Here is a 23,065-nt window from a genome sequence, read left to right as displayed (position 1 = left end):
CCGGCCCAATTTAATCCGGTCCGGTCCATTTCCGTCCAAGTTCGGTTTACCACCGACCCACTCGATTGATAATTCCAAGCCCATCCCTTCTTCTCCCTTCCCTCCGCTGCCCCCATGGCCGCCGACATCGAGAGTTCGTCTTCCTCCTCTTCCTCGTCTCTTCAGAACCAATATCCCACCATCGATCCAACCACCTTCGACCTCATCGTCTGCGGCACCGGTCTACCTGAATCCCTCCTCGCCGCCGCCTCCGCATCTGCCGCCAAGTCTGTCCTCCACGTCGACCCCAACCCCTTCTACGGCTCCCACTTCACCTCTCTCTCTCTCGCCTCCCTTTCCTCCTTCCTCGAACTCCCCTCCTCGTCCCTCGACTCCTCCCCTCTCCCTTATCCACCCACCGCCGCCGAAGACTCTTCGTCCTACGAAGCTGTCGATCTCCGACGCCTCCGCCTCTACTCCGATGTCGAGACTTTGGGCAAGTTTCCTGAACCATCTAAAGGCTTCCTCGTGGACCTCCCTGGACCGAGGATCCTCTACTGCGCCGACGCCATGGTGGATCTGCTGCTGCGCTCGGGGGCCAGCCACCACGTCGAGTTCAAGAGCGTCGACGCCACCCTCATCTTTTGGGAGGGCAAACTCTGCGCCGTGCCCGACTCGAGGCAGGCCATCTTTAGGGACCGCACCCTCGGCCTCGCGGAGAAGAACCAGATGATGAAGTTCTTGAAGCTGGTCCAGGGCCACATTGACTCCGATCAATGCGGCGACGGTGGCACCGCGGAGGAGGACGGGTTCGTTAGGATCCCGGCCGATGACTTGGAGATGCCCTTCGCTGACTTCCTTCGCAGCAAACGCCTCCCGCCAAAGATCAGAGCGTAAGTACCATTTTGCATGCTCGATGTATTCCTATCGCTTGAAGCCTCCAATTTGCTCCCTTTTTTGTGACTAACTATTGTATTTCAGGATGATTTTATACGCAATCACACTAGCAGATTACGATCAAGAAAATGCAGAGTCAAGCAAAAAATTGATTGTGACAAAAGATGGTATAGAGAGTCTGGCTCTTTACACCAAATCTGTTGCTAGGTAAACTTAGACGCTTGCTTAAATTCTTCCCATCTATTATGTTACAAGTTAGCATTTTGGAGGTGAAATTTGTGTCCAGTGAAAAGAGAACCTCGTATGTTCTTTCATTGAGGCCAATGTACAAAGTGTGACCACTGACTTCTTTACAATAACATTTGCTGATGCATCTGATAAAACAGTGCATTGCATTTACAACTTAGAACCTTGATAAAATTTCTAGGTTGGTCCATATATATTTTGTGCTCAAGTATTTAAATCACGGAGATAACTTCTTGACGTGTGGCAGTGGTTGCATAAGTGTGGCCTCTGCAGATACACACTTCTAGGAGTCTAATGCATCATGTTGCTCTATTTTATCTGAAAGATTTAATGCTTTCGATGAGAGAGGAGCAGGTGAATGAGGTCATGTGTTGCCATGACCATCCTTTGTACACTGAAAATGGAAGAACAACAAATATCATTAAAGCATTGAAACAGTAGTGGCTACTGTTTTCTCTTTTTTGGGTAAATAATATTTGGTCAGTAAGTGTAATGTTTCTGCTTTATTTTATAATTTAAAAATTAGCTTTGAATATCCTTTTTGCTCCAACTGGGAGAACTTTTTGGCAATATGATTCATGTTATTTTTTAGTTAATGTGAAAGTTGCTTTGATAATGCATCAACGGTCCCCTGCGTTTTGTTGATAGCATGTTATTATTACTGTTGGTCTTGGAAGCAGTACTGATTAAATCCCAAAAAATTGCTCACAGACTTGAAAATCCCAAAAAATTGATGAATTAAATTTCTATTTTTTGTCTAGGTTATGCTTCTTACTTCACTAGTGGTCTTGGCCTTGAAGTATTTGGTTACTGACTAATTTCATGGCAGGTTTCCTAATGCACTAGGTGCATTCATCTATCCTATGTATGGTCATGGAGAACTACCTCAAGCTTTCTGCCGTTGTGCTGCAGTTAAAGGTGCTCTTTATGTAAGTATTTGACAGCTTGTCCTGCCTGTCTGGTATGTCCTGCCTATCTTGTTTAAGTATCTCTAAGTAAAGAATGACACAAAGACTACCCCTCTTTTTGTGTTCAGAGAGAGTGATATACAGTAGTCAAATTATTTCAATTTGAAACAAAATTTGTGGTTGTTTGGATGTAAGGTATCACCTTTATTTATTGTTTTTATGTTTACATTGTCTCGCTTTTGAACTGTGATGTAGTCGGAACTGATTTGCTTGTTTTCTGGTTGTGATCATATGCAGGTCTTGCATATGCCTGTGTGTGCACTTCTCTTTGATAAGGTATAATATTTACGATCATGATTGTTATTTGACAGGGTAATGGTAATTACCACCTTTGCAGCTAAGTTATTCTCTTTCAGGAATATATATATATTATGTTGCCTTTGTATCTGGGTGATCTTGTGGTGAAAATAATTAAAACCACCATTGCTCCCAATTTATTTATCCAACTCCAGCAACCATTGGTTTATTAGCCAGATTATCTGGGTTTGGTTTCAATTGGATTATTTGTCTGGTTATTTGAGTTCAATTTGGCTAAGTTCTGAGTCAGATTATACTGTCTTGTTGTCCTAACAATTGTGTGCTAAACATGCTATCCCTTAATGACTTTAATAAACCACATCATGCCCTTTACTTTAATCTGTTCGTATCTCAACTCTATCTTATTAATTTCTTTGCAACAACCTTAGGTTCTATTCTAAAGGTGGAGGTATCTCTCGAAAATGTAGGAAACTGGAAAGTATAAAGGTGTTAAGTTGGCATCTGGTCAAGATATATTCAGCCACCAGGTGGTAATGGACCCATCATTTGACGTTTCATCCTCAATCTCACCTCCAAATGTTGCGTGTGAAGGGTTGAATGCCTCAAGCCTTTCGGGGAGAGTTGCTAAAGGAGTTTGCATTACTGGTAGCTCTATATTACCGGATTCGTCAAATGTTCTGGTGATTTTCCCCCCAAAATGTAAGATTTACACGTCTGTCATTTTCATCTTGATTCCTATTTAACTTAGCCTCCTGTGCTGCATACTAACATTTGTTTCACCCTTATGTCCATGTCATCCAATTTCAACTCAATTATCTCAGGTCTATCAAATATAATATAACTGAGTATTTCTTGATGTAGCATTGTACTCAGATCAGACAGCAACAATTCAAGTGCTTCAGTTGAGCAGCAATGTAGCAGTTTGTCCTCCAGGATTGTAAGTTAACCCATTAGAATTACCTATAGTTGTTTTCTAGAAAAACACCATCTTGTTACTAGTACCAAATTATAAAACAATTGTCTATATATATATATATATATATGCTACTCATCCTTCATAAATTTACAAAGCATCATTTTGACATTTTTCAAATCTACCTAGAAGGGATAATTTTCTTCTCTTGCAGGTTTGTAGTGTATCTTTCTACACCTTGTGATGATACCATATCAGGAAAGAAACATATAAATGGAGCTATGAATGCTTTATTCCATATAACAAATGTGGACGGACCTGTTACCTGTCATTTATCTACAGAGACTGAAGGCTCTGAAGGAGAAAACAAACCAGCTCTGAAGTGGAGCCTTGTCTATGGTCAGGAGCTGAAGCAGGTGTGGTTTATTTTTGTTATGCAACCCAATTTTTGGGGTTTGATTCCTTAACTCTGTCTCTTATCATGTGGGATTGCCATTTGGATCCACTAGATTTATATCCAAAAATTGATATCTTTCCAGTATTTATAGTTTAAAGTTTAAACATATCAATGTGACATTTATTATGATGTTTGGTTCAACAGCATATAAACTTAGGTTGAGCATTTCAAAATTTAAGTTGTGGTAAAGATTAATTATAACATGATTTTCATTATGTATACTATTGCATATTGATTCTCTTAAAAGAAGAAGACTCTAGTTTTTGAATTGTAATGCAAAATCTAATTTGTGACCTGGTAATTATTATTGGATGTGGATTTTGATATTAGGTTTAGTACCTTATTGGATTGTATTTATGTTTGGATTCTTTTTTAACTGTTTATATTTTCTTAATATTTTTTATGTTGGTTTGGTATAAAAATAAACAAGAGGAATTTGAAGAACTATTTTCATATTTTTAGAAGAGCATGAATTTTCATATTTTTAGAAGAGCATGATTACTTGTGCTTTCTGAGAATGGTTTTCAATATTTATAGTTCAGCTGGATATATGTTACTTTATATGTATATAAAATTTCTGTATCATTGCAGGCTTCATTTGGTGCTGTATGTTCATCTCCCATGCCTGATGAGAATCTCGACTACAGAAACATACTGGAGACAACAAAAAAGGTATCTAAGCAATTTGTTTCAGTAATTAACTTCTTGCATCTTAGGTCATCATCTTGTGGTGAGAACAATCTGGCACTACTAATCACACCATTTTGACCTAGTGTACTAGATTCTCAAACACCTTAAGTAAAAAAATAATTGAAGGTCATTTTGACCCAATTTTCAATCATTTGGCACTTTTGCTGCCGACTTGCATGATTTAACGTCAGGTTATTGGCTTCCATCAATCCCGGACTTTATCTTCTAGAAAATGCATATTTTGAGCTCCCAGTGACTCTTAAGCACAACATGTCTGCCTCTGTTTTGGGTCCAAAGAAAGTGGAAGAAAATGAAAATTATTGCTTATAGAAATGAAAAGAAAATAAAAGAGAAATAAAGAACACAAAATTATTGTCAAGTACAAGTGAATTAACCCAATGGACACACTATTTTCTTTCCAAAATGACCACTTATTTTGGGATAAATTTTAGATGAGAAAGTAAATTCTCAACATAAAACTATCTCAAGACTCTTCTGTGTTTTTGACAAATTAAATAGTGAAAAAGAAAATTCTGACCGTGCTAATTACCATCATTCATCTTTGATTATTTTTGTCATAATCCTGACTAGATTCTGGTTCTGTATACTATATGTGGCAGTTATTTACCACCATATATCCGGAGGAGGAATTTTTTCGGAAGATTCCTGCACCTGACAATGCTGAAGATGATAGCAGCCTGCCGGAGTGATTCTCCGCATGCATGCGCTACTGATATTAGTCCTCTGGATACTCATTGTATTAATGTAAGATTACAAAAAGAAGTACCAAATAATTCATCGGCGGTCAAATATTTTTTTGTGATTTTGTAAAATTAGCAGGGTTTGAACATCTACCAATCTCATGGACGTGCCGCTGGTGCAATTTTAATTTGCCTCGTGAGCTGCTGATGGTGATTTGTGTTTTGTGGAGCTGCGCCAGAGAAAGTTGCATCACTACTGATGCCTCCACAGTATGTCGAACAAAGAAAGTGTTACATGTGCTGCTGTTGTAAAATGACTGTTGTCTTTCCATATTTTTCCTTCTTTTTATTTATGTTTGTGACACTTGTGAGGTATTCTTTAGTATTTTTTAAAAAGTTATAAAATTTTCTTTTTACCTATTGTTAGGAGAAATCATCATCCATGGATTTTGAAGGCAGGCTTAAGTTCTTTCTTTGTCATGGTTCTCTCCTTTCGTCGGCTTCAAGTTTTTTCACCGTAACGGATTTTAAATCCTCTCTCGTTGTGGTGAGCTTTAAATTATTTTTTTATCATGGTGGATTTTGAGTCGTTGTGGTGAGCTTTAATTTTTTTTTTTTTGTCGTGGTGGATTTTGAGTCCTTCATCCATCATAGCGGACTTCAAGTCTTTTCATCATGACAGATTTTGGATCGTTGTGGTGGATTTTGAATCCTCTTGCTATTGTTGTCTTTTGAGACTTATCCTAAAAAAATATTTATCTTGATCGTAGGAGGAGAGAGATCGATATCCTCCTTATAAATCTTCTCTCACCTTGTAGGGTGGGATTTATTCTTCCAGCTGAGCTTCTAAAGACTTCAAAGTCTTCTCAAAAGTTTTTAGCCTCACCCTTAGGGCCTCCTTAGGAGCATTCTTCACCTCAACCTAGTTCTCGACAAGGTGGGTCAGTCTTTAAGTCCCTCGTCCCGACATCAATTCTACAACAAACTAATCGTCAGTCATCCTACTATTTTGCCTTAGTTCAGGATGTCTTTCTTTTCTCGTACAAGTTTCTCCTTATCTTCTAACCATCAATCGGGCGAGTTTTGTGCTTCGTCTTTAATCGTCTTTAAACAATCCAAGGGTGAAGGAGGTTGCATCCTCTCCTTCATCGGAGAAGGTATCTCCCATGAACCTAAAGGTTCTTGAGGACTTGGAGTTTATGAAAAGTTCACGTGCCCTTTCGACCACACACTAGGGTCTTTCTACTTGTCTTGCGATGCCTTCGAGATGGGACTCCATCTTCCCCTCTACCTAGTGGTAGTGTCCTACCTCCAGTGGTAAGGAATATTCGCCTTCTCAAATGATGTCCAACTCATAATGTTATTTAATAGTATTTGTGGGAGAATACCAGCGTGCTAGTATTACTCAAAACCTCACCCTTTTGGTCACTTGTTTTTCATTATGCAAGGGGAGAAATGATTACTTCCTAGTTACTCGGGGAAGTTTCAAGATTAGTGGTGCCCCTTCCAACCATAAAGGTTGGAATGAGCACTTCATTTTCATGAATTCAAGTTGAGACTAGGGATTCAACATTACCTGGTTAGCACATTACAGTGACAATACTCTTTCCTTCCTATCCGAACCTCACTCTTTTGGTCACTTGTTTTCGGTTGTGCAAGGAGAGAAATGACTACTTCCTAGCTGCTTGGGGAGGCTTCAAGATCAATGGTGCCCCTTCCAACCACAAAGGTTGGAATGAGCGCTTCTTTCTCATGAATTCAAGTTGAGATTAGGGATTCAACCTTGCCTAGTCAGCACATTACACGACAAAACCTTGGGCGGGCCTCTCGATGTTTCTTGGAAAGAGGAAGTAGGCGAGAAGATCAATCGAAAGAAGCAACGAAAGAAGCGGTGACAGAGGCAAAGAAGCAAACAAAGATCACCCGAGGAAGACGAGAGATCCTCGCTCTCGGCCTCCATTTCGGTCCCACGCTTGGAAGTAACGGCAAGAACGGCAGCATTCCTGCCACCCAAATATATATATATATATATATATATATATATATATATATATATATATATATATATATATATATATATATATATATATATAAAGAGGATATCAACTCGGTCCTTGATCGTGTGGTAGAACAAAGGCTTTCACGAATCGTAAAGCCATGTGAACCATAACTTCCCTGCACTCCGCTTCGTTCCTCCCTAATCTTACTGTGCCCTTCGCCTGCCCCTCGTTATACGATATACACACGTAAATTACCAACACCACCACCAATTGCTGCTGCTGCTGTTTGGAGAAGCGATGCAAGCCGCCGCTACCGTTGTCTTCTCCGTCAAGCCCCGCTTCAGCAGCGCCTCTCCTTCGGTCCCCCGTTTGAGATCCCACAGGGGCCCGCCCGTTGCCGCCTCTGCTGCCCTTGGCACCACCACCACCACCACGGAGTCCATGGCCGCCAAATGGGCACAGAAGACCGTCGTCATCCCTCCCCATAGGCGCGGCTGCCATCTCATCACCTCCAAGGTGAGATACCACTTCCTCGTCCTCTCTCGATTCTTGCAGTAGCTTCATAGCATCGGTCTCGTCCTGACCTCGTTTGATTGAGCCAATTTAGTAAAAAGGGGTTTTTGATGGAAACCACATCAGAGAAAAAATAAACAATTTTTAGTAATTACAAGTGCGTTGGTAGATCGCTGTAATGGAAATCGGAAGTATCATCCATGTTAGATGTTCCATCAAACACTACTATCGTCTCAGACTGACTCACATCTTGATCCCATTGAACTCGTCTGAGCGATCGATGCAGAAATATGCATCAATCACCCCATCATGTTAATTGTGTGCCGTCGGTGTTCTATCAGATTTTGAGAGGGATAGAGCAGGATTTATCAGGATTTAAATGCGGCCTTGCTCATCTTTTCTGTAAGTAAAACTTTCGGTAGATTTGTCTCTCTATTTTTTGAGTAGTAGTTTGCTGGTGTTTCTCTTAACCAGAAGCTGGTCTGCACTCTACAGTGCAGCATACGAGTGCTTCTCTCACCATAAACGAGAACTACGACTCAGATGTACAGGATGACACCGAAACATTTCTTAACCGGATTGTACCGGAGGTGATGTATAAAATTGACTCCTCAAGTGATTCTTTCAAATCTGTCGCATTGTTGTCATGCATGTTGTGAATTGATGCTTTTATGATTGTCTTCAGGGACGTTCTGCACCTTGGAAGCACACATTGGAAGGTTAGGAATGCATGGAACACCCCCTTACCCTTCTAATTCTTTCTCACCTACTGCTTGCTTGTTTCGATGATGGTTTCTCTTCAGGGATGCGCAATGCCCATACTGAGGTGAAGCCTTTTTTATTCGATTTTGTTTGCTCAATCCTTCAAACACTTAGTAACCTGAAATTTGGTTTGCTGGTAATGAACTCATCAAGGCTATTAATGGAGAGTTACTTTTCACCACTCTTCAAGTACTGTTGATTAAACTATTGGGGGAATAATTACTGTGATAGTTGTCCATTGACAGAAGGCCTTATGACTAGTTTGATAATATAGAGATCTCTCTCTTCTTAAAGAACAGCCATAGGGCCATTAATTGGGCATATTATTTGTCTGTTTTACGATGGTAAGAAGTGATTCTGCTGTTCTTCAAGGTCATTGATCTCTTGTCTTGGATCAAGGTCCTGTCGGACAAAGTCTGAAACCGATTCTTAAGTGATCCCGAGTAGGATCATGAGCCTTTACTGCAATGGAAAATGGAAGTAAATGTATGTCCTAGTCAAGTAAAATGAAAGATGAGAACAAGGCCTGTCCAACTGAAGCAACTTTGTTATCTCATTCTTGGATCAAGTATCATGCACAACATCATCTCTCACTCAAACAGGGCTCCCATATGAACAAATCTAACCAAATGATACTTCCAATCTAGCTAGTTTTGGATGGTCTGGTTTTTGGTGTAAGGTCAGTGCTAATGTTTATTGTTTGTGATCAAGGCATCACTCCAACTAGTGGGTTTTCTCCGGCAGCAAGATGGAGACTTTTTGGTAGCTTGCTTAGCATCTAATAATTCTCGATTCATTCGACATTTTGCAGGACCTGATGATATGCCGGCACATATAAAATCATCTATGTTTGGTTGTGCACTCACGTATGTTTTCAGTTCATTTTGTATAATGATTTCATCAATTTTCCAAAGTTGTCTGCCGCTAAGACTGCGTCATCTACATCCAGGATTCCTATTACTGATGGTCGTTTAAATATGGGAACTTGGCAGGTGAGATACAGTTTCTAATACCTATTTCTTTTACTGTGGAGTTGCAACTTATCCTAGAAACTCATATTAGAGCCACATCATTACCGATTCCCTACTAAAGCACCAGTAAGGATGCATCATGAATGATACATTCTGTATTGTGGATCATTGATAAAGCACAGCATATGAGTGTATAGGCAAAATATGGAAGAGTTTCTGTCATTCTATGGTGCCTATGTCTGAAGCAGATATTTATCTACTTTTTTTTATCAGTAGAGCACCTAATTCAACACTTCATGTTCTTCTACAGGGAATATGGCTTTGTGAACATAGGGATCATGCAACTCCTCGCAAAATTGTTATTACTCTTAATGGGATGTAATTGGTAAAGGTTTGGGAATTATCTGGAATGTTCAAACTATATTGTCTACAGATGTTGCTGAAAGGAGTTGCTCGATTTTGCAATTATGTAATATGTAGCAATACTTACAAGTCATGAAAGTGCATGTTGTTGTGTTCTTTATCTGTTCCTGGCAGAACCTAAATGAAGATTTGGGAACTAACTGTAATGTTTAAGTTCAAACAATATTGTTAGAAAGATGTTGGCTTATTTGCATATATCCATTTGCATAGTAGCCAGATGAGTTCACTTCCATTATTTTGAACAATTTATAGGAAAAACTTCAGTGTTTTTGGGGGCAAAACTGCATACATCTTCATCCAAAACTAGTGAATTTTGTTTTTACTTATCTAAATTTACCTTCAGCACATTGCATATACATAATTGTGGTTAATCTGTCCATTGACCAAACTCCTAATGACATTAATAACCTTTATGAATATTACATATATTCCTACTTATTATGTCTTGTCCCGATAAATTTAAGTTTTTTATTATAGGCCTTTTTTCTATTTTAAATATTTTAATAACTTATTAGCAATCATAGAATACAACGAGATATATGGGGGATTTAAGTATTTGATGCTGCATTAATCAACAGCCACTATGGTCTGAAATTTAGTGGTCAATGCTTTATTAATCAACAACCATTATGATCACTATGGTACATAATGGATGCTAATGACAATGACATCTGAGGGATTTAAGTATTTGATGCTATATTAATCAACAACCATTATGATCACTATGGGCCTACAGCTAGTGGTGATTGGTGCAACAACTATTATGTCCATTCTTGTTATTGGAACAAGAATTCTGGATGCCAAATGATACAAGTTGTCATTGCCAAATTGCATACTTGTGTAAAAATTTTAACTAGAGCTTGTAGCTAAATGAGGGCAAGTGGGCAAACCACTCATTAACCCATCACATGCAACAGAGGAGCATTGTCATTGCTAATACATGCAGATGATAGATGAAGATGTGGAACAAATTATGAACTCAAAAGGAAGGGGGAAGACAAACTTGACAGGTTTTAACATACTATGAAACCAAAGCCATTGCTGTACTCCATAGAATGTAAAAGAGTCAGAATGCCCCTCCTTGGAATACAGGAGGGTAAACAATTTGATTCCAGGGTGAACTATATCTTGCTGGTCCGTTAGAGAAAAAGAGTAATAAAAGAAGAGGACAGAGGGGGAAAAAAGAAATAGTCACCCCAAATGCTTTAAATTGTGATGAGCGATTGAGTTTGTACTCACTCCACCTTCAGCAATATCTTCATAATCTCATATACGAAGTAGCTAATGGAAGCAGATGGCAGAACCTGACAAAACAATGAGAAGATTCTGAAAATAATAGCTTATCACAGATTGATATGGAAAACAATGAGAAGATTCTGAAAATACACAGTACGAGTACCTGTAACAAGCTGGGAATCACACCAGCATACAGTGCAGGGATGCCACCTTGCTCAACTATCTTCATAAATGTTGCCAAAGCATTCAATTTGTTTGCTCGAACCTGCATCTGCAATTGTCGCCTGACCACTTCAAAGGGATATGTGGTAGCTTCAGCACAAGCACCAGCGATGGCCCCATACAACAATGTCCTTGTGGATCCCAGCTCTAGTTGATCCAATGCATTCACTTCTTCACCCTGTTGTGTCATTAAAGCCAACCTCTTCCTCCCTTCCGGTGAATGCAGATAAGCTGCCTTCATTATATCATAGACACCATAAAAAACTGCACCTGAAGGTGCCATACTAATGAGAGATGGAACAAGTCCCTTATAAAGAGAAAAGAATCCTTCTGTTTGAACCATGTGCCGAAAAACACCTATAACACCACCAAAGGCTTCACCTCCAGGAGCTACAATCTTCGTTCGAATCTGAAAATTCAGAACTCAGATATCAGAAGTAGGCATCACAGAGAAAGCACTAAAAACCATCAGAGGAGAGAAATTAGATCTTATAAAGCACATCTCTTGTAACTTTCTCAGAAACTGAATAGTAAGTGATTTCTATCTCCAAAAGCTTGGTGCAATTACTCCCAGAAAACCAGAGCATATTGTGATACTTATTTTAAATTTAAGAAGAACTCAATGACATACTGTGTCCATTGGTATGCAAAGAATAGTTGCTGTAATGCCAGCTGCAGCACCAGCAACGAACCTCTCAAAGTTTGTGGCCTCTTCATTTCCAGATAATTCAAGTAGCTGCTTTCTATATGTGTCATATGCGTAGAAGTTAATTGCCTTAAAAGGAGCAGTACGAAGAATGTTGACCATGTTTCCTTTCCAGAAGCCCTTCAAACCTTGGGTGGTTGCAATTTTGTTAATGAGGGCAAATAGATTGCTCTGTTCACCACGGACCATATACTCCAATTTTAGCCTCTCAAGAGGAGCAACAAAAGTTCTGATACACCAGAAGTTCATTTTCAGGAGATGTTGTAACAAGCTGATGCTACTCAGAGATTAGTAAGCAAGATTAAGGGGGAAAAAATAGTTAAGCAAATTTAGTTTGGCTTCTACTATTAGAGACTGAATATGTTGCTTGTTATTATGCTAAATCTCAAATCTTGAGATGATTCTAAACAAATTGACATTCTAATAATCTTTTTATAAGAACATTTGAAACCTTCATGTAGGGTAAGAAAAGCTTATCAATTTTCACATAAATATAATCAAGAAATCACCAAATTGACAAAAATTCTCAACAAATTAGCAGAGGAAATGGGACCACAAGAAGCAAATTGACTTTCCTTGAACAGGCATCAATAAGATGTGAGGTTTGTGATATCCAAGTCAAGCAAATGAATCCTACTAATGTATTTTTTGGCACAGTTTGTCAACAAAGTTTTCGTTGAACAAAACCTTCAGTTCTTTTTCATAAATATGACAAGAAGCTTTTAGTTGTCCATGCATTATTCCACTTTGTATGACACCTAATATCAGTCAAAGAATTCAGCGCAATATGAGCCTCCTGTCATGTCTTGTATGGGACCTAACATTGGGTGCTACATCAATATTTTTGTACTAATCCTTTCACAAATTCTACTTTGTTGATTGGCTCACTCACAAGTTGAACGAATTATCTAAACAGTTTTGATCATATCTCTCAATAGGTTGACTAGTTGTTAATCCTTGGTGAAATCATAATCCTCTGGCCATGTTAGAAATGTGATAACACTATTTTCATGCAATGAAAAACACAATTCAAGGATCCTTATTTGAATACCCAACTTCCAAAAGATTAATTTCATCAACCAATAATGTAAAGAATCCCAGGGTGATCCAAGTCACTTAACGTTTTGCGATTTAAAAATTCAAATACTCCAAAGGAATTCATATACCACTTGGGGTAAACAAAACACATGTGGTTTTTAACTGAATCACACTATTGTTGGTTGAGAATTAAATATGATTTATTTGTTAGGAATTAAACAACAAAGGCTACAGATTATTTACCACCACTAAGTGTCAGCTACAGCTCTTTTCATAAGGAACATGTTTCTCATTTTGGCCTGTTAAAATATGCTATGTTACATTGTTTAGCTCAGTTATTCCTATAGAAAAAAAGTCCAAACACAACAGAGACATATGGATAATCACCACAAATAAAAGAACATTTTTTAGGGATAAAAAAGGAGTAGCCTATGGAAGTCATACGATCCGTGAGCAATATCATTTTATTGAAGTATGAAGATGCATTCCCTCAAATCAATTGAAAAGAGGAATCAATAAAGATGATGCTCTTCGGTACCTCGAAACCATTGCAGCGACAGCTCCAGCCCAAAGATGCTTGGTGGTGTTCATCACACCGGTTCTTTCCTCCTGCAACCTACCATTCTTGTCCCTGTTCTTCTTCTCCTCCCCCAGAACCACCAACACTCCATCCTCCACCTTCCCCTCCGATGCCACAGTCTCCAACCTCCTCTCATCCTCCCCCTCCAATGCCGGCGCCTCCGACCTCCTCTCCTCCACCTTCCCCAACAACTCCACCGACTCCCGCACGAGGCCTTCGCTCCCTTTCACCGACAAGCTCACCGACACGAACCCATTCACCGCGGCAGCCCCTTCCCACCTGATTCCGCCCAAAGGGACCGCCCTTCCGCGGGAACACCGCGATCGAACCAGAGATTCGGAGGCATAGGGCTCGAGAAAGAGGCAGCCTCCGGCGGCGAAGAGAGGCGGCGGATCCGAGGCCTCGTCCGGGATGCAGATCCTGGGGTGTATGGAACCGTGGAAACGGACCTCCAGCTCGTGCATCGCCGCGAGACTGATACCAATGGATGTGAGAAACTACAAGAATGGGAGGGGTTTTCTAGGGTTAGAGTTAGCACTAGGAGAGAGGAGGAGCAGGCAATGAGAGAGAGAGAGAGAGAGAGAGAGAGAGAGATGGCGGAATGAGAAAGCATTGGTTAGGTCGGGGAGAAGGCGTTATAAAAGGGGTGGGTAGGTGGGTGATTTGTTTTTGTTTTTTTGCTTTTTGCTTTCCCTTTTTTATACTATATCTTCGGAGGTAAAACGACAACATTAAACCCCTGGATTTGCTTTTGCTTCTGCTTTCGTTCTTGTTTTTGTTTTCTATTATTTAATGTTTGTACATAGATATGATATGATATGATATATATTGGATTTATAGGAAAAAACATGTGATAAAGAGAAAAATTAAGATGAGTACAAGTAGAGGAAGATCCAAACTATGGATAGAACATAGTATCATGAGAGTATCATTCCCTGGGGAGCTTAAGATCCTCATTGTTGTTGTCACTTCTTGTGCTTTGATGTTTCAGAAGCATCAGTTGTTGTGTGATGAGAGATTAAGTTAGCATTTCTTTTGTTGGCTTATGTGAAAGGAAATAGTACAACAAAACAGATGACTTGCATTAAGAGCACTGTCGAGCAGTGCTTGTCGTGAACAAGGATTAGCTAGAATGCATCATCCACAACTGCAGCAGCAGCAGCAGCAAACACGTCCTCCTCACCTACACTCCACTCACATCCCTCCTCCCATTCCATCCTCTTGCCATCCTTCCCCACCTTGGACACTCGAACCGCCATGTAGACCACCACCTCCGGCGGCGTGTCACCGACGTGCGCGCCGCCCGCCATGACGAGACCGACATGTTTGTGCACCGACGTGTCAGTCGGTCCACAGATGTCTCGCCATGGAACCTCGGCTGTGCCCAGGAGCTCGGAGCACGTGGCTGCCCCAGCCGCTTGCCTCCGATCGCTTCTGCGTCCTCGTAGCTCGAACACGATGCCGTGCCGCTCGAGGAGGTCACGCACGTGGCGGGAGGACCCACTGCACTCCACCGAAGCCATCCTATCCCACGTCGGATCGCCGGTTGGTGGCACGTCGCAGGAGTCGATCATGATCCTCCGCCCACCACCGGCATTTACGTAGCATCTTATGAAGAGGTTTCCGACGAAGTCAGGGCTGTTGAGTTTGGTCAATCTGATGTTGGTTAGTTCACATTTAAGGTGCAGACGTTCGTAGGATCGAGACATAGCTGAAACAGGAGAAGAGAGAGAGAGAGAGAGAGAGGAATTAATGGAGGATGGAGATGACTGACTGTAAAAGGAGTGCTTAAATAAGGTGTGCTTTTGGTGGTTTTTCTAATGGCTCTCAAGTTCCTATGGGCTGAAGCAGCAGAATGGAAGAGAGAGAGGAATTAATGGAGGACGGAGATGACTGACTGTAAAAGGAATGCTTAAATAGTATATAAGCAAGCCACTTTGCCTTCTTAGAATGTGTAAAAGGTGTGCTTTTGGTGGTTCTTCTAATGGCTTTTGAGTTCCTATGGGCTGTGGATGGGTGGAAAGACTGATGCCTAAATAGTCTTCTGCCAACTTCAAAGGCCAAGTGACTCTTGATCCTGAGGAGGTGCCTTCATTTCTCCAAGTTTTGTGATTGCACCTTTTGTATCAGTGACCTTGTTCTTGTCCAACCCAGGATCATCATCTTCAAAAGTTTGGATTTTTTGTTTCTTTATAGAGGTATTTTGATTGGGTTTGAAGAGTCAAATTGCTCCAGTAATTACAGGCATGGTATTTTGATTTCTCCTGATTGGAATTGTTGATCTTCACATCTCAGATCTGAATGCAGAGTTCAACAATTCTGCTAGTTGATACATAGAAAACATTAATGAAACAATTTCTTGGAATTTTATGTAATTGTCTGTCTCAATCATGGAATACTATTCATATAAGTTTCATGTGATTTTTCTGTTGTGCAACAACTCAATCATCCACTTTGACATCTTTAGAACAGAGATGAGAACATTCTTCCTCCACTGATAAAGAATCTCTGAGTTGATCCAAGATGAGGAAGAGACTTTTAAGGTCCTGTTTCCCTAAGAAAGAAAGTATTCAGATATTACTTGGATTCAGCATGATTTCATGAACTCCAAGGAGTCTTAGGTGGACTCCATTCACAAGCTTACATGTCTTCTAATTCTCTAAAACAATAAGCATGTGAGTGTCTGCATCATTATCCACCATAAAAAAAAAAGTGAAGGTGTAATATAATCCTCAGAACTTTTGGCAATGGTGACTACCTGCTCGTCATCATATTAAATGTCAAGATATCGATAAGATTTACATCATAGAAAGCTTAAATGGACCAGAGATTAATTATGATCTTTTTTTTTGGATGTCAATCTAAGAACAGAAGCTAATTATAAGGCTTCATCTGAGTTCTTGAATAGAGGAAAAAATTGTTCCAGTTGGTAGACTACCAAGAATTGAATTAGATTTTTCTCTGTTAGATAAGAACTTTGTTATTTCTGTCATGAGTCAACATCTGATATAAAGTCTAAAGTGCTAAAATGTCAAACCTCTCTGACTTTTGCAATCCCATTTCTGTTTTGTGCCACATAAAGCTAATTTACAAATGAAAACTGTTATCAGCACATCAAGAAAAATAAATTCTATCCATTCATATGGTGACACAGTGAATAGCACTAACAAATGGCAAAACAAGTGACTGATATTAGTCTATTCATGCAAGTTTGTGAGATCTGTTGCACAAAACATTGGTAGCAAGTCAAAGGTTTCCACTGATGCATTTCACTTTACTCATATTACTTATCTGTTGTCAGCCAAGAGGAAAGAAGAATTATTTATACACTATTAAAGGGCTTATAATGTCTGATCGACAGCAACATCCACCTCCAGAGTGAAAACAATTTTATAGATTCAATGCATGTCACTGCAACCCAGTAATTTAATTCATCAGCATATAAAATTTGCAGTGGACAACATGAACAAGTCCTCAACCCCACCTCAATAATTCAAGCTATCCACAACATTCACCTGCTCCCTGACTCCACTTCATTCACCTCTTATCTATGGTATAATGCTTTCATAATGCTACAGCTATCATTCTCATTCTTATTCATCCAACATTTCTTGAGGGAGACTGAAGACAGCTTCAGGTTCATTTCATCAGATTCAAAAAAATGAGGTAGTACACAATCAGCGGCAACTCCTTTGTATAAGCTCTTTCTGGTTACTGCTCCTTTTATTTTAGATGAAACATAAGCTCTTGTAGTTACCTCTTCAGTTCATCCGAGAATGAACCTTTACACATAAATCCTTCTCTCTGTTCTGTGTTCCAGAACCTGAAACACTAAGTGACACCCTCTCCATGAAAACTCACATGATATGTGCTAATTGTAGGTGACATGTCTACCTTATGAATCTTCCCTTGCCTTTGAAGTACAAGTCATCACAGCTTCTCCAACCGAGAGGAATATCTTGTCATGGCCTATGAGCTCTGTGAACTTGGCTAAATGGAGCTTCTGAATCACCACTGGGCCGGGATTTGCAAGAACAAGCTGAAGAATAGATGTAAATACTTGTAAACTTCACTGATCTTCCATTTTCTTTTGAAACAACAGTGTTATCAATGCTATTTCGGCTGTTGTATAAGGTACTAACCTGGATTTCATGTTTTTGGAGGCTCCTATACAGTTCTTCAAAGGCATGGATGCCACTTGTGTCGATGTCTGTCACAGCTGCACATACAATCAGGCAGCGAAAAGATCAATGTTGTAAATATCAGATCAAGATTGTACAATAAGAATGAGAAATAAATGTAAGGGGCTCCTCACGCGACATTTCGACTATCAAGAAATTTATTTGGGGTAGATTTTTTGCTCTCAGTTGCTCTTCTTCATCTCTTAACCATCTCAGGATCCTGCAATAGGTGAACAACCATTGCAATGATAGATTCTAGTAATCCAGTTTTAAAGTAAAAAGTAAACACACAAATTTTAAGAATCAAAGAAAATTGGCCTGGTGATGTTCCTGAGTTCAGTCAATGTGTTCCTCAGATTTATGTACTGAACTCATTAGAATGACTTCTAGTGAGTTTAGTAAAAGTCCTGACATTTATTCACTTTGCTGTTGGGTTCTAATGTACAGTTAAACTATGTCCAACTGAGATCTGTGGGTTCTTCATGCTATTCTAGCTTAAAGATGTGCTACCAATCTGAATTAGCAACTATAATTAGTAACATCTGAGTTATAAAGATTTACCTCTCCTTGACATAGTTAGAGTTTGTGAAGTAGATAGCAGAGTCAACTCTCACTATCAAAACTCCCGGAACCTTGGTTGCCTCTGGGTATTGTACGATGTTTCGGTATACCATTGTCGAAGGAAGATTCCCGAGTAAAGCTGTTCTTGGCCTTGTTACTTGCAGAAGGACCTTCGCAAGCGATATAGAAACCTATTTGTGCAGGAGAGAAAAAGAAATCCATGGCAATTGATAACAGCAAACACAAAAAGGAACCTTTCAGCAGTTCGAAAAGGGGGAAACAAGCAATCGAGGTTCTTACAGCAATCAAGAGGCCAATTTCAACATCTACAAAAACTACACCAAAAAAGGCTCCCATACATGCAATAAAGTCGAGCTTGTCAACCTTCCAGATAAGAAATGCTGCTTCATAATCGATAAGACTGATCACAGCTGAAATAATGATTGAGGAGAGTATCGCGTTCGGGGTGTACTTGAAGAGGGGTGTGATCACTAGCAAGGTAAGCATCACTACCATGGACATGACAATATTGGACACAGATGTTTGACAGCCAGCCATGAAATTGACAGCCGAACGTGAAAAGGAACCTGCAACCAAATACATGTTTTCGAGTATTTAATGTTCATGGTGATTCTCTAATTCAGAAATAACTCCTTCAAGCATTGATCTTATATGTTTACCTGTTGCTACATAGCAAGATGTCATTGAACCAACTATGTTCATGGTTCCTATAGCAACCATTTCCTTGTTTCCATCCAATTGATATTCCTTCATGGAAGCAAATGTTCTTCCAATTGCTATTGCTTCCTACAGATTTACCCTATTTGTTACAAGTAGTTCAAAAATAGATTTCTTCGAGAAAGATGGACTTGAGTTTAGAGGTTAAGTACTGTCAGAGCTATCAATCCAGCAACCACTCCAATTCTGAATCCTTTTGCGGCATAAGAACCACTGAAGTGAATCTGACTAACAGATGATGGGTTGAGTCCCCTATCTATCTTTTTCACCTTTCATAGATCAATAACAGAACCAGTTTTGGTCATCAAATTTAATGAAAGTTTAGTTTTAATTCAAACAGATAACTGATAGCTGAGAACTTACAATCTGGACACCATGCTTATCAGCCCGGGTGACGTACACGAAAAATGTGGATAGGATAACTGATATAAGTGGCGCAATTGCAGGAACCCAGAAAAATTTCCTATTTTTCTTTCCCTGTAGAATTTGAACAGTATCACTGGAAGAGGTAAATTAAATATACAAGTCTTGTTCTTGAAAGCTTCTTCAAATGAGAATTAAGCACATACAATGTACTTTGCAGAAAGAAGAAATGCCAAAAACATTGTCCCTATCAATATCGTCTCCCAGTTCCACTGCAAAATTAACAAAATCGAGTAAGATTCAGCAAAGAAGCCCCATCCTAAGACATAATAAACTGAGTTAGTAGCTTTACCCCATGATGGACTGAACCCCAAACAGATTTCATAACTGAAATGATATCTGTGTTCTTGGTAAACTTCTTGATTCCAAGAAATCCTTTTAGCTGCTGGAGAGCAATTGTAATGGCAGCCCCACCCATAAACCCAACAATTGCAGCATGAGAGAGGAATTCGATGAGAAAGCCTAATCTGTGATATCAGATAATATAAAGTTACATTTCCATATCTAAAACACCAATTACAATAACTATAAGGAGCATTTACCTCAGAAATCCGAGTGCTGCTTGAGTGACACCGGCGAAGAAAGTTGCTGTGAATGCAAGCCGCCGGTAATCCTCCTTATTTTTCTCAGGATCTACTTCATTCTGAAGAAGGGTTCCAAGCAAGAGAGACACAACTGCAACTGGTCCAATAGCAATGTCCCTTGAGCTACCCATCACTGCATAAATTAGTGGTGGAACAAAACTGGAATCTGCAAAAGAGAAAAAGCAACAATTGCTCATAACAAAGAACATAAAACTTTAATTCTGATTATCCAAAGCAGTATAACTGAACTCACATAGCCCATATTTTGCATCCATGTTGGCAAGCTTAGCATATCCTATGTCCTGGTTTAGAAAATATCAGGTTTCAGTAATTTAGTCTAACATAGGAACGAATTCATTTAATCGTGCTATTAGGGATGAATACCTGAGGGATACAAAGACTAGCAATTGTCAATCCAGCAATAACATCTCCTTTGAACTTACTAAGATTGTAGCTTCTTCCCCACTCAAGGACTGGAAACAAGAACCGAAGGCCCAGCACCAGCTGTCTTGATCTAGGCTGGTCCTTGTAAGGCCGTAGAGGATCATCTGAGAAGAATGTTTCCTTTAACGTTTCAGAGAATTCTCCGATGAAGTTCCTCCGAGGTGGCAGTCCCACCTTGTGCACAGATTTGTGATTTTCGGTCTGCCTGTGGGAGGAAGAATGATTGGCCATCTCAATATCCTTGCTCTCAACTTCATCAGAGACAGAGTGCGCCATCATTGGCTTGTTTAACTAAAGAAGCAGGATTGCTGGATTTGGGGGGCAGCAACTTTTAGCCTGCAAACACAAGGACTTCTTAGAAATCAACGTAGTAGTTGTTGAAATTTCAGCAGTTAGCACAGAAAGAATCAAGACAGACACTACAGGTTGAATCACTTTTATCAGTTGCTGTCCAAGCAAACAAGCCAAAATGTATCAATCCAACATGTTCAACTAGCAAAAGACATGAAGACAAATATGTGCCAATGACCAGACCTAGAAGAAAGATACAAAAATGTAACTTAAAACATTTATTCCTAACTTTTTCTTTCCCTCTGGAAGATAGTATACATCAGCATGAACATAATAAATATAAACAGATCAGAGACTGGGATCAAAGAAGCTAACACAGCATCTACAATTGGCAAAAGACCAAGGACTTAATTCTCATGAGAACTAGTTGATGTCCAATTGTCCATATATAGGACTGAGCAAGATATCCTGGTATAAAGTATAAACCACATTCAAGATAGTGAAATAACATTAGTAAGAGATTATTTTCTCATGAACAGTTAATTCCTCCTTGAAAGCATCCAATACTAGTCCTGGTCAAACTACTCATCCAAGTCAGTTAATCTACATCATACATACATATAGATCAAGATATTGGGTGGCATTATACTTCTTTAGGGTTATCATGATTGAAACATGATTCATGTTATAACAATATATAAGAGATCTGCAGAGGGGTCTTCAAAAATTTCTTTGCCAGGCACTTCTGAAGGTTCATATGATATCTTCAGAAAGAAGTCCACTAAATAAATCTAATAATGTGGGCAAATATTGGGAGAACAAACTAGAATTGTGTCACTTTCAGAAGTCGGATGTAGTACAAAAGGACAAGGAAGGCTGAGGAGGTGTTTGAATTATGCATCTCAATGCTTCAAAACATTTTCAGTCAATGGATCATGTCATTGGTTAGAAAAAAAAATTACAGCATAGTTGCATTAAAAGCTTCAATAGATATACTCTGTAACCCATTTAACAGGGATCAAGGAATGATGCACAAGGAACAGAAGAAACCACCACCATGGAATAAGTCCAGAATGAACTTCAACTAGAGCAGAACACAAATCATGCACCAGAAGAAGTACAAGCCTGTTTTAGGTCAGAACAGCATACAAATGCTACTTCAGAGACCAAGTATCAGAAACCACTAAAAGAATCCACAAGCCAAAGCTCCCTTGATTCCCTTTCATCTTGGAAGTGGACCTTTTAGCATTCACATATGCTATGAAAAAAGTAAATAAATGGGAACACAAGAAAGAAACCAAATAGAAGATTGAATGACAAAAAGAAAACACCTTTCCAAACAGGAGCCACTGCTGAAGGCCCCCTAAACAACTTCTCTCCACCACCCAATGTTGCTTTTTTCTCCTCTTTTCTTCCTTGGTTTCATCCTCAGATCCTCCAGTATCTCCAAGATTCCCATAAAGAGTGAGGAGAGGATACACCCCTACAATAATCATCATATCTAAGATGTATGTAAAGGGTTCGAAGACCCTAACTGAGTCAACCCAGTTGTTTCTTTTTCCCTCTCTTATTGGTTGCTACCAGCCTACCATCTTATACCTCCTCAACTAGTGGCAATGAGTGATCAGGAACATCACACAGAACTTAGAAAGAGGAAGAAGAGTCCAAACCTGTCCACGTTCATTGCATTTTGACAGCAGGCCTCAATGATGGATCTGAACAGGATCCAACAGCAATCTTCTTGCTTGTTTATTGTTTGGAGTTTACTGATTTGCGCAGCTTGAGAAGATGCCTTCCATACATAGAAGGGTGCAGCTTCATCAGTGCAATTAAATACTTTTGTTTCTTTGATGTTGACTTTCACTGATCATAATTCCTGTGCAGAGAGGGCACATTTTATTATGAAATGGTCCTCTTTTGGATTTGAAGGATATCAATTCAAGGATGCCAATTTGCTCATATGATCATGTGAGCAACCTATTGTCAATCTATGTCCATAAAGTCAGATTGATAGGCAAAAAGAACAAAAACTTTTGACTATAACACTTATGGCTGAAACTTCAAAGAAACTGCCCACTAGACTTCATCACTAAGAAGGTTTTGGCACAGCTTGTAGACTTTTCAACTAATGAAACAATAACATCAATAGACTGAACAAATGGCTCTATGTGAAACAAGAGACTTTGAAGAACTTGGGCAATAAATGGGGCTGTCTGTCATACTAGTAGTTGCTTTCAGGGATGACCTTGCAAAGTCAGCAATGCCTTTCAACCAAACCCTCAG

General features: G+C 39.5%; 4 protein-coding genes and 1 long non-coding RNA gene across 8 annotated transcripts; 3 read left to right on the top strand and 2 right to left on the bottom strand.

Annotated features, from left to right (window-relative positions):
- Positions 1-71: 71 nt before the first annotated feature.
- Positions 72-5,529, top strand: LOC135675730 (rab escort protein 1-like). Of its 2 annotated transcripts, XR_010513981.1 has the most exons (10): positions 72-872; positions 961-1,083; positions 1,952-2,051; positions 2,328-2,366; positions 2,816-3,047; positions 3,210-3,285; positions 3,476-3,677; positions 4,310-4,390; positions 5,029-5,173; positions 5,249-5,529. XR_010513981.1 is itself a non-coding variant. In XM_065186182.1 (9 exons), the coding sequence occupies exons 1-9, from the start codon at positions 115-117 to the stop codon at positions 5,116-5,118; spliced, it is 1,701 nt and encodes a 566-aa protein (XP_065042254.1). In that variant the 5' UTR covers positions 72-114; the 3' UTR covers positions 5,119-5,529. The 2 variants fall into 2 exon arrangements, 1 of the variants encoding a protein (XP_065042254.1); XM_065186182.1 differs by having other exon boundaries at positions 5,029-5,529.
- A 1,877-nt stretch (positions 5,530-7,406) lies between these two features.
- On the top strand, positions 7,407-9,878 carry LOC135675729 (uncharacterized). Its single transcript, XM_065186181.1, has 7 exons — positions 7,407-7,625; positions 7,964-8,024; positions 8,118-8,212; positions 8,308-8,341; positions 9,196-9,250; positions 9,334-9,376; positions 9,666-9,878. The coding sequence occupies exons 1-7, from the start codon at positions 7,407-7,409 to the stop codon at positions 9,735-9,737; spliced, it is 579 nt and encodes a 192-aa protein (XP_065042253.1). The 3' UTR covers positions 9,738-9,878.
- LOC103986856 (probable mitochondrial adenine nucleotide transporter BTL3) lies at positions 7,550-14,173 on the bottom strand. 2 transcript variants are annotated; one of them, XM_065186180.1, is made up of 5 exons: positions 13,519-14,173; positions 11,868-12,171; positions 11,178-11,645; positions 10,974-11,082; positions 7,550-7,688 (listed from the first exon to the last, which is right to left on the bottom strand). In XM_065186180.1, the coding sequence occupies exons 1-4, from the start codon at positions 14,022-14,024 to the stop codon at positions 11,014-11,016; spliced, it is 1,347 nt and encodes a 448-aa protein (XP_065042252.1). In that variant the 5' UTR covers positions 14,025-14,173; the 3' UTR covers positions 7,550-7,688; positions 10,974-11,013. The 2 variants fall into 2 exon arrangements, with proteins under 2 accessions (XP_065042252.1, XP_009403247.2); XM_009404972.3 differs by lacking the exon at positions 7,550-7,688 and having other exon boundaries at positions 10,798-11,082.
- Positions 14,174-16,936: 2,763 nt separating this feature from the next.
- On the bottom strand, positions 16,937-22,329 carry LOC135581418 (sulfate transporter 1.3-like). Of its 2 annotated transcripts, XM_065186178.1 has the most exons (15): positions 22,114-22,329; positions 20,432-20,827; positions 20,301-20,349; positions 20,006-20,213; positions 19,756-19,930; positions 19,610-19,675; positions 19,404-19,517; positions 19,193-19,309; positions 18,983-19,109; positions 18,603-18,889; positions 18,303-18,493; positions 17,876-17,961; positions 17,703-17,779; positions 17,455-17,599; positions 16,937-17,383 (listed from the first exon to the last, which is right to left on the bottom strand). In XM_065186178.1, the coding sequence occupies exons 2-14, from the start codon at positions 20,768-20,770 to the stop codon at positions 17,456-17,458; spliced, it is 1,980 nt and encodes a 659-aa protein (XP_065042250.1). In that variant the 5' UTR covers positions 20,771-20,827; positions 22,114-22,329; the 3' UTR covers positions 16,937-17,383; position 17,455. The 2 variants fall into 2 exon arrangements, with proteins under 2 accessions (XP_065042250.1, XP_065042249.1); XM_065186177.1 differs by having other exon boundaries at positions 16,937-17,599; positions 22,114-22,328.
- LOC135675728 (uncharacterized) lies at positions 17,092-18,519 on the top strand. Its single transcript, XR_010513980.1, has 2 exons — positions 17,092-17,226; positions 17,442-18,519. It is a non-coding gene; the product is annotated as an uncharacterized LOC135675728 (long non-coding RNA).
- Positions 22,330-23,065: the final 736 nt, after the last annotated feature.

This window comes from Musa acuminata, chromosome BXJ1-6 (assembly GCF_036884655.1).
Source record: "Musa acuminata AAA Group cultivar baxijiao chromosome BXJ1-6, Cavendish_Baxijiao_AAA, whole genome shotgun sequence".
Taxonomy (NCBI): domain Eukaryota; kingdom Viridiplantae; phylum Streptophyta; class Magnoliopsida; order Zingiberales; family Musaceae; genus Musa; species Musa acuminata.
The sequence above is the reverse complement of the archived record's forward strand: the minus strand, read 5'-3'. Positions and strand labels throughout refer to the sequence as shown.